The sequence below is a fragment of the Egretta garzetta genome, unplaced genomic scaffold (genome assembly GCF_000687185.1).
Source record: "Egretta garzetta isolate BGI_Z169 unplaced genomic scaffold, ASM68718v1 scaffold485, whole genome shotgun sequence".
Lineage (NCBI taxonomy): Eukaryota > Metazoa > Chordata > Aves > Pelecaniformes > Ardeidae > Egretta > Egretta garzetta.
Genome location: NW_009259695.1, coordinates 360,032 through 370,718, shown reverse-complemented (window position 1 = coordinate 370,718; position 10,687 = coordinate 360,032). Strand labels below are relative to the sequence as shown.

Here is a 10,687-nt window from a genome sequence, read left to right as displayed (position 1 = left end):
GAGGTGGGAGGGGGGTTTCAGAAGGGACTTTGGGGAGGTTTTTTTGTTTTCTTTTTTGTAGTCCCCCTGTTTCAGTTCTGGAAAAAGTAGAGTGGCCTAGCACTTTTTGCCTGTGTGGCAAGGGACAAGCAGCTTCTGTGGAACAGGCCACTTCTGTACCGTCAGCTAGAGAAAACGGAGAGAAATGGCAGAAAAAGGCTTGTAGGAAGAAGTAGACTTGTCTTCATTCAGGTATGAAACTGGGAACAGGACTGAAAGTGTGACTACGGAGCTCTGAAAGCATACTCATGCTTTCATTGTCTGGGTCTGAGGAGTGATTAGGAAAACTTAATTATTCAGCATTAATTATTTTTTTTTCTTCGATGTCGTTTTTTTCCATGGAAGTGAAATACAAATTTATGAAGTTGACACTTTGCAATTGCAAATACATTTGGCAATCTATAATTGTCTTGTATTGGTTGGGAATATCTAATTATGTGGCTTTCAAAGTTCTAAGTTAACTTGCATGGTTTTTGTAATTAAGGAAAGCAGGATATCTCACACAGTTCTTAACTGTCATGATTCCCTTATGTGTCCCAATTTAAGTAGAGTTTAGTATGTTTTAATAATGTATTTTACTTAACACTCAGTGTTTGCAAGATTTTATGTTTTAAGGATGAAAAAATGGTGTATGTCATCTGGTTTATGAATTATTTGCTTGATTTCTTCCTCTGCTTATACTAGTTTTGATTAAATAGGTAGAGCTTCCAAAATTGGGGATAAACTAGACTGACTTTTTCTTTATTTACTCTCAAGTATCAGGTTCTGTTTGCTTTTTTCAGTAAAGTTACCTGCTGCCAGTCACCAGCCGTTTGTCCCCTAAAATGATTATTTGTGAAAAATTAGTACTTTGATTTTAGTTCTGAATGTGTTTGGCAAAGGGTAATGATGGTAATCTGCTTTTAAGCCCCTTCAGAGCGATGAGAAATGGCACACGCTGTAGGGTACACAGAACATTTAAAAAAAAACCAACAAAAAAACCCCAAAAACACACAAAAAACGCAAACCAAAACCAAACAACTAGTCAAACCACCCTAAAACTTAAGAAATTTGCCAATGAAATATTGTTATCAAAGTGTACAGAGAGCTGATGAGTGGCACATTTGGAGTGGGTAATGAAACTTAAACTTCAAAGGGATGGCACAGATTTCTTTATTTTTTAATTATTATTAACGTAAACCCATGAGAACGCTGAACTTCAGAATGATTTTGAGCGCTGTGTTCTTTGCACTTAGCTGGTCGGTGGGTGCCAATGCTGAGTGGGTAATGCAGAAGGGAAGAGCTCATACTTGGTTTTCCCAGTTAGTGCGAGGTGTTGCAGCGGTGGCTTCCTTGAGCTGTAAGCTGAACTAGAAGATTTTGAGAGTAACATAGTGATGTTGGGGTTGATGGCTCTTACTAGTATTTATATTTTTAAAGTTTTGAAAATATTAACAACTAGTGTGGCTAATCAGGCATATAGGTATCTGCCATTCTTAAAATACCAGGTTTTTGGAAGGGGGAAAGTTAGTTGCTTTGTGCGTACAGGTATGACAACATAAGCCATTAAGGTAATTCAGTAGTGGAGCATACACAGCAATATCTCTACTCTGAAGGTGGTGGAACCTTAAAGTTTATCTTTTTAAACTTAATGAAATTTGTATTCATAACTTTTTATATAGTTATTATTGCAGTCTGTGGCTTTAATCTAAGATTATGGGAATGTGACTGTTCTATTTAGTTACTTGAAAAATAAAATAAGTGCTTTTCTTGCTGCAACCAATCTGGTTTTGCTAACAATACATACATATTTGATATTCATGTTAGCTCGAGAGATTTTTTTTTTTTTTTTAAATTGAAGTATGCCGAAATTATCCTACTGATATGCACAACGCTTTTGAAACTTATTTTTCTTTTTTTTCTTTTTTTTTCCCTTTAAGTTCACTACTGGGCAAAGTATGTTTCAAGTACTTTAAATATAGAGTAGTATTCTGCCCTTTTGACCCATACAAATAAACTTTTACCTTACTGGAATGCCAGACTGCAGCCACCTGGTCTCCGCTCTTCGAAAAGGGCCTGTTCACATGGCTTGGACAGCGGGATCTGAATCAGCGTGGGGGGGGAACTAGTAATGTTTCTTTCCTTCTCTTCAAGGAAGTTTCATGAAAAGGTTTCATTTAAACTGACTGAAGAGTAGATCTGTCTCAGGCAAAGCTTGCAGTAGCCTTACAGCATTCTAGATGTCTTCAGCCATGGATTGATGGAAACTTACAGAACTTCCCCATCGCTTACGCATGAGTTTTAAGAGAACAGGATGTCTACTAAGTATTCCTTATAAATTGGACAGACTTACAGTCGCAAGTTTCCAGTATGCCCAGTCTGTTGGTAGCACGGTATTGATAGTGTAGCAAAAACTGTTACATGCTTGTTTTCCTTTCCATTCATTTGTCTTTTTGTGGGGTTGTTTGTATCAAGAGAGAGGATTAAAAGGTAGCATCAGAAAGGAATAAACGGATAGGGTCAAAACAAAACCAAACCCAAACCAAACAAAACCCTAAGATTGTCAGATAATAGTAACTGGCATGCAGCCAGTAGCTATGGTTTGGAATGTGCAGTGTATTGATAAGAAGGATGTCTAAATTAGACTGAGACTATTGCATCCAAAAGCCTTACTTTATACTGGCTTGAATCTCTGTGAAAATGTTCTTAGACTGGATTTGGAATTCCACCCTCCATTTTGCTTGTGAATGAAAGTAACATTTAAGTGGAGGCCTTGGAACTTATGTTTTAGAGAATATTCTAAATTGTGAGGGAAGTAGTAGACTTGTTTTGTCAGCTTGGGAAAGAGATCTCCTCATCTTGTGACAATGTGTTTTCTTGGCTTCATACTAGTTTTTGATGATGGTGATGAAAGGACCTTGAGACGAACTTCGTTATGCTTGAAGGGAGAAAGGCACTTCGCAGAAAGTGAGGTAAGATAATGATGGACATGCAGTGAAAACAAAGTAGTTAATTTGTTTGGTTTTTTTTTTTTTTTTATAATAAGAAATTGCAAACTAATTTTGTTTCCTCTTTTTCCATATAGACACTCGATCAACTGCCACTAACCAATCCAGAGCACTTTGGAACTCCAGTTATTGGGAAGAAATCTAATAGAGGAAGAAGATCATCTCTTCCTGTGTGAGTTTTGATAGTGCTCTGGTGCTTTCTTTTCATTTAGTGTCCTTTGCTAAAACTGAAGTGGTAGTGTTGACGCTGTGATGGCCTGAACGCTCTAGCATGTGAGTCGCGTGCACGGCTTGTGGGCTTGGGTAATTCATTTCATGCAGATCTGTTCATATGTTAGCAGTATTATGAAATTGATGGCATTTTTTGCTTGTAGTAGCCTTACGAATGTTTATGCTTCTTTCATAGAATAGGAACTTGTGTCAGGAAATGTAGGATTTTTAACCTTCTTTATACTGCACGAAGTAGGAAAAAAAAAAAAGGTGCTTTTAAATTTCTGGGGTAGAGACCATTTCTTTTTGTTTCATGTCTGTGCACAATCAAATCCTGATTCATGCCTCCAATTCCAACATGATGGTGTTGTAAAATACTACTGCTTGGAAAGAATTTCTACAAAATTCCTCATACTAAGTAAGTGCACTTAATATTTAAGTGTGTTTCAAGCAATTTCAGCTCTTGAAATTCTGATTTTGTTTTTGAAGCTTTGCAGAACAGGAAGAAAGATCTGGTTGTAAGCTGTATTTGCTTTCAAATATCACCTTCAGGTGAAAACTTTAAAATACTGTGTGTTTTAATAATTTAGTACTGAAGATGAAAAGGAAGAAGAAAGTAGCGAAGAGGAGGATGAAGATAAAAGGCGTCTCAATGATGAATTGCTTGGAAAAGTTGTGAGCGTGACTTGTAATTCTGAGAAGGCAGACTGGTATCCAGCTCTGGTAAGTGGCTTAAGACGCTGACATCTCCAGTGTTGCACTACTAATATCTTTTTAAAAAAGAATGTCATCTGACTTGTTACATTGTTCATACAGTGGTTTTCCTGGGTAGGATGGTTTGCAAACAGCAAAGTTGCGCATGTAGTCAGGCTAAGCTCTGCTGCCCATATTTGCAAAAAATACAAATATTCTACAGTATCTACGAAGAGTAGGAGAGCAAAGATTAATGTTTATGTATAAGTTACAGTTTTATGGCTCTTAAAGCTTTCAAAACTGCACATAAAATGATGGTATGTAACAGTTTTTCTTCTAAAAATAAGGTATGTTAGGACTTGCACTCCCAGGCAATTTTTATTAATTTTAATCGCAGTGGAGATTTTATCTTTCGGTGTTTAATGGTTGCCTTTTTCCTTAGATTTCCAGTTTTATGAAATACTGGTTCCTTTTATGCTGGCATTTACATAAATGGCCACCTACTTTAGCAGTAGAGGTTGGTTATTATTTTTATTTGACTGGCAATGTAGGATATAGCTGTTCATTGCCATTGCTGGTAATAAATATATATGAAATAAATTCAGGTACAAGTAAACTTGTACTGTAAAGGCAGACACTTTGCAGATTCTTTATACACAGAAAAGTTTAAGGGTGCATGTTAAATGTTGCTTTCTTTAGTAAACTTTTTGGTATTGTCAGACAAGCTGAATACACATCTTGTGTCATCCATCAGAGACATGTTTGTTTTAAAAAAAATTATTTGGAGCATTAAGCATGCAGGGGGTTCCCGAACTTTGGAGATTTTATTTACTTAACTGTATATTTGTAGTCCTTTATTTTGAGTCTTCATGGTTAGCTGGGAACAAGCTCAGCTGTTAGTGTCTTCTGACTTAGTTTAACTTTTTATTTCCCTGTGTGAATCCAGGATCAAAAGGTAACTAACTACTCAGGCCAGTTGTCTTCCCTTCCTTGAAAGAACGTTATGGTGTCATGTAGGGTGAATAGTTGATACTGACTTATCCAGCTGTACAGATCTCTGTTTAAAACATGAAATGTGGTATTGTTGCACGTGTTCTGGTTGTTGTATATCCCTTTACTAACAGGCAATTCTAACTTAACATGGTTCTAACTAGGGAATTAAGTTACTGGAGGCCATGTGCCTGTTCTGTTCTCTGCTACCTGAGAAACAGGGATGTCTTACCTTCATTTTGGGGGTTAAATTTTGGCTCATCTGAATGGGGTGGCACAGCTTCCCCTGAGCCTGGGAGATCTGGAAGTTCATCTGCATTTGAAATTTTCTGTCAGTATATGGTCTAGAGCAAAGTGTAAACTTGTTCTGTTTGTGGTAATACAAATACTGCAAATGCATTTTTATCACCTTTTTAGACTTTTAGAGGTGATACTGCTGTGGAAGGATGCGCTGGATTCCCCACTGGCTTATGTTATCCACACCTCAAAAAAACCCCAATACTACTTACTTCTCAGTTGGAATGCCAAAGATCAGAAGCTGGTATAAAATAAGGGGGTCTGTGACTTTTTAAGTGGATGCTTTAAACAGGTTTTGTATGAACAAGAGAAAAAAAGCAGAGTGAATAAACAGGATCCCATGATGTCACCCCAGCAGACTAGTTTTTGAGTTTACAGATGAAATTGCAAACTTTTCTGGCTTGTAAATAACAAGTAAAGTTAAAAGTTTGAGGTAAACTGCTTCTTGAAACTTGTCACTGTTGGCCTCGGTAATATAAACTGGAGTAGGTTTCTTTTCTCAGAACTGGAAATTGTAATAGAAGAAACAGGAAAACAGCTGTTTTCCTGCTGTCCATCTTTCTTTCCTTTCGAGATCAGCTTTTTTTTTTTTTTTCCTTAAAAAAAGTGTTTTATTTGAAACTTTAGGTTGTGTCTCCCAGCTGTAATGATGACGTCACAGTGAAAAAGGACCAGTGTTTAGTTCGATCCTTTGCAGATTCCAAATTGTAAGTAGTAGCTTACTTTCATTAGATGTATATGGGAGAAAAATGCAAAAACTAATTCATATCGCTTCTGAAGACATGATTTCTTCCAAAAGGAAAGGGTACCATTTTGTGTGTTGTGGTTGTACACATTTGTCATTCATGGTCCGTTTCCAGCTAACTTCTGTGCTTACTCATCCAGCTTTTACCCAGTGTGTACAGATAGAGCTCACTAGATTAGTAAATTTTCTGGTATTTCTTCATTTTAAAAACATCAACAATTTTGGAGAAAAAAACAAGTGTTAACACTTTCGATGATTTCTGTTCTTTGAAGTGTGAGTTTTGGTTCTAATGATTTCCCTTAATGTTTTAATTATTACGTCTCTATGGGTGTCTGTTGTAGTTTGGATATCTGATGGACTCGTTACCATCCAGTGCCCAGGTGTCCATCGCTGTTTAAATAGCAGAGTTTAAAAGTGTTTAATCTACTTTTTTAAGAAAAAAGTGATTGCAAAGTAACTGTTTAATTAAAATTTGTACAGAATCTGAACCAAGATTCCTGCAAAAATAAAGAAACGCCCTCTTAGTCCATCCCACCTCCCCAAAGGGGGAAGGGAAAGGGATGGGGGAGGCGGGGGGGGGAGGAGAGAGAGAGAGAGAGATGTGTGTCTTACTTAAGGAATAATATATTCAAAAGAATACAAAGACTGTTTTTTCAAGCTGTTTGCCTTTATTTCTCTTCATCTTTACTTCCAACGCATCTGTCTCAACATACTGTAACTAAAAACTTCCTTGCCAAAGGCCAGCTGTCACCCCTCTTTCTCTTTCTTTCAAACTGAACAATTTATGATTTTTAATAGCCGTGGGATGCGAGGACTTGATTACTGAAACGCATTTCAAGTAACTGAAGACTTAATTCATTTTGGCCTCTAAAATGTAGACATATATCATCAGCCTTCTAGATAAGTCTGGTTCTTCATATACTGAAAGTAGAATGTTATTGGAAAAGCATGCAGACTTGCTCTGTTTTACTTTTTTTTCCTCATAATGTTATGGCTTTAACTTCAGAAAATGGCGGCCTCCAATTCCTGAGGTTTTACTCCAGTTTTTCTGAAATAATGAAAGAAGAAAAAAAAAATCTTATTATAATAACTCACTTGTAAGGCTTTCCTTGCAGGTTGGTTAGCATTTCTATTGTAGTCATTCAGTAACTGAATACTCAGTATAACGTTAGAACAGAGCAACTTCCATATATTTTGCTGTGAGAACAGTTTTGTAATTTAAAAATTAGAATCAACTTTATCAATGTAGATGTGCGAATTTGGCTTCACTGTTCTGTGCTAGTAGAAATGCATTTCAGAGCTTGAGAGCTTATTTCTTCTTGGCTAGATTGTTGGTTTGGGTAGCAACTGTTGATTGACGTGAATATTTTCAATTTAGAAAATGTTTTTTGCCTATGTAGAGTATTTTACCTTTGCAAGTTTGTGCAGGTTAAACATTTATTTTTAAAGAAGGTTTACAAACTTTCCTTAATTATTTAATTACAAGGGTTCTTTTAGTGTCTGAATTTCAAAGAAAGATTGGAAACTTACTCTGGTTTTGAATCTTGTATTAGGATGTACAATAACAAATGCCTTATGTGTTTAGTTGATAGAAAGAACCTTGAAAGTGAATGATAAATCTCGAAAATTTTAGAAATTACTTTTTTTCTAAGTCAAATGCTTGCTTTACTGTGATTTAAAAATAATAACAGAACCTTATTCTTTTTCAGTTACTCAGTAGCAAGAAAAGACATTAAAGAACTAGATGTTCAAAACTTACCAAAATCTGAGTCCTCTCCTAAAAAAGGTAAATGAGAATAAATTATAAAAGTTTTTAAAAAATAGTCTCATGCAACAGTAATTTTAACTTTTACAGATAAATGATGGTCTCATGATTTCTGATAATTGCTCTTGGATATTTTGCAAACAATTTTAAGTGTCATAAATTAGAGAAACTTTGGATATAGCTGCCTTGTTATTAAAATAGCACCTAGTAGAGGTGTTGTTTATTTGATTTTTGTTTCCTTCTTTTGAGCCACTTCAAATTCATGGAAAGTAAATGGAATATTTTCAAGGTAGAATATTTGAAGTGTCATTGAACAATGGAATATATAAAACCTAAGTTTTGTGCTATTGCTCGAAACTCTTTTGTCTTTACATTAAAAATACCCAGTCAGCAAGGATTAAAACTTCATTAGAACAGCCTGTCTGTGATTAATGTTTGATTTAAAAGTATGATTACAGAATTTGATTTCTGGATGGATGGATGACGTGACTACAATACTCGATCTTTCTAGTGAGCTTGTAGAAGGCCAGATTCTCACTTTAATGTAAATAATTCTTAGACTTTCAGTGTTGTTTCTCCTAATCAGACTTCAAAACACAAAATTTGTTAAGGAGAAATATTTTAAATGTATTTATTAAAAATTAAAAAAAAGCCAGCAACAAAAAACCCCCACTCAACAACAACAGTTCCTCCAGTTTGAGTAAAGGTGTGGAACAGCTCCTTCACAAGTAAAGATTTAATGTGATACAAATGAGAGCTTGAGGTGGTTTTGATTGCTTCGTGTAATACTTAATGATGTCACATATCCTTTCTTCTTAATAACTGTTCCACTGTGGAAGAACTTCAGAACAGCCAAAAAAAGGATCATCAGATGCCAGGTTTAAGAAAAATTGACAAAAGGGTTTTGGTTTTTGTGTTTTTTTGGTTTTTTTTTTTTTTTGTAATTGGGTTGTGACATTCATTGCCATGAGGGAATATTGTGGAACCGAAGCTACTAATGGTTTCCAAAAGAGTTTAGACAACTTTCTGGAGGTTACTCTACCAGCAGCTATTAAAAACTGGTGCCTTTTCTTCTCCAGCAACACTGTGAATGGTTCATTGCAATCTGTCCCTCTTTTGAGTATTCTTCCGATTCCTCTTTTTTAAAGCTTTTTATTGTGTCAGGGGGGAGGGGGGGCATGTTTTGGGGTTATCTGGGTTTGTTTTGCTTTGTTGTTTTCCCCCTTGGAGCACCTCTTCAAGGAAAAGAATTTGAGGTATTCCCATTGTACAAGTGTGACTTCTCCCCACCCCATCAGTCCCTTACTTGTTAGTGTATTTTTTTCTCTGTTCCAAACATGAATGTAACATCTCTTTAGGCAGTGCTATTAAACAAAACATTTGCAATTTTTTTCCCTGCAATCTAAACTTTAAGATGTGAAGATACTTTGGGAAGAACAAATTAAGTCATGGTGCTTGATCTAACTGATGGGTTTGCTTTTTTAAATAGCTTTATTACAGGATTTGTCTCTCTCTAACGGGGCAGCTCACAGTTGCGTTGAATATACGTGGATAAGTATAGGTGCTTATCTTTGGTACTGTTCATGTACATAGGTGTAAATCTTCATAGTGTTCATGGGGACCTATGCCTAGAAAACAGCTGGATGCTACCTGTGGGGTGGATGTTCTCATCTCTCAACTCCTTGAGTTACCGATACGTGATTTTAAAAATTGTACAGTCTCAAAATGTAGTAAAGTGTGTAGACTGGATGTTTAAAGCTGAAGTATCTGTTTTATCACTTCTTTCCATTTTTGGTTTAAGATTGTAATTTAGAAGCAGGTGAGAAGGAAATGAAAAATGCTTTGTGACTGTGAATACTGGGGATGAGGTAAAACCAGGGCCCTTTCTTCTGTAGGGCTGCAGGAGGCTAGCACGTTTCTCAACACAAAAGGTGTTCCTCGGAACTGGAAAATGGACATAAGTGAAATTCTGGAGTCCTCTAGCAGCGACGAGGAAGAGGGAGCTGCTGCCGAAACTGATGAAGAGGAGGAAAAAAGAGAAGAGAAAACCGAAGAAGTAGTGGTAAGTCTGGGCAATTTCAGTCATTCTTCAAACATAATTAACTTGCACGCCTGAAGATCCTGCACATTCCAACATTTTACTCTCAGGCAAAGCTGATGTGCTTCAACATCTTTTCAGACCTGTTGATCTTCCCTTTGCTACAGCCATCTTTATTGGGATTTGTGAGCAGTGGCAGATTGCTTCCTCTTACCCAGTGCAGAAATCGGAGAAAAATCTCAGAAATTAAGGATTCAAGGCAGAGAAGAGTGATAGAAGGAATCTGGGTCAGAAAGAGAGACATAACCAAAAAAATTGATGCTGAGCCTAATAGTAGTAATCCAACCTTAAATAAAAGTAACTTTGTGGTTTTCTTTTGTATGTAGCTTATATAAAAAGTAACTTGTTCCTGAAAACAGTAGTTTGATTAAAAAAAAAAAAAAAAAAAAGGCTATTAAAGAAAAGCAGCAGCCTGACTGAAAATATGAGCTGATGCACAGTACCTGTTAAAGCGATTTGGTGCCTGAGACACGATTTAAGAGCAGTGCAGGACTCGCCTTTGTAAGTGTTAGGTTTTTCTTAACATCAGTATCGCCGGTTGGGAATCATGGAACCGTTCGCTGTGACGTGGATGGACTTTCTCTCTAATATTTATGGTTAAATGTGTTTCTGCATTGGAATACTTGGAGTGGCTCCTTTTCCACAAAGTTAGCCAGTTTCTTCATGTCATCAACAACGTATTTACAGGGTTGACTTTTATTTCTGCTACCTGTTTTTAACCTTGATGTTAGATTGGGAAGGGGGGGTGTGGGGGGGTGTGGTTGGCTGTGGGGTTTGTTTGGGTTTTTTTCCCTCGTCGTGCGAGTTTCACAACACGCTCGGAAACATTCCTTTCTTTATATATGGGGGGGGGGGGGGGGATT

At 36.5% G+C, this 10,687-nt stretch overlaps 1 protein-coding gene across 1 annotated transcript in view; it reads left to right on the top strand.

Annotated features, from left to right (window-relative positions):
* ARID4A (AT-rich interaction domain 4A) overlaps positions 1–10,687 on the top strand; it is a 46,735-nt gene that overhangs the window by 11,813 nt on the left and 24,235 nt on the right. The window contains 6 exon segments of the mRNA XM_035894338.1: positions 2,911–2,990; positions 3,104–3,198; positions 3,827–3,959; positions 5,844–5,923; positions 7,671–7,747; positions 9,622–9,788. Coding sequence (XP_035750231.1) covers positions 2,911–2,990; positions 3,104–3,198; positions 3,827–3,959; positions 5,844–5,923; positions 7,671–7,747; positions 9,622–9,788 — 632 coding nt within the window.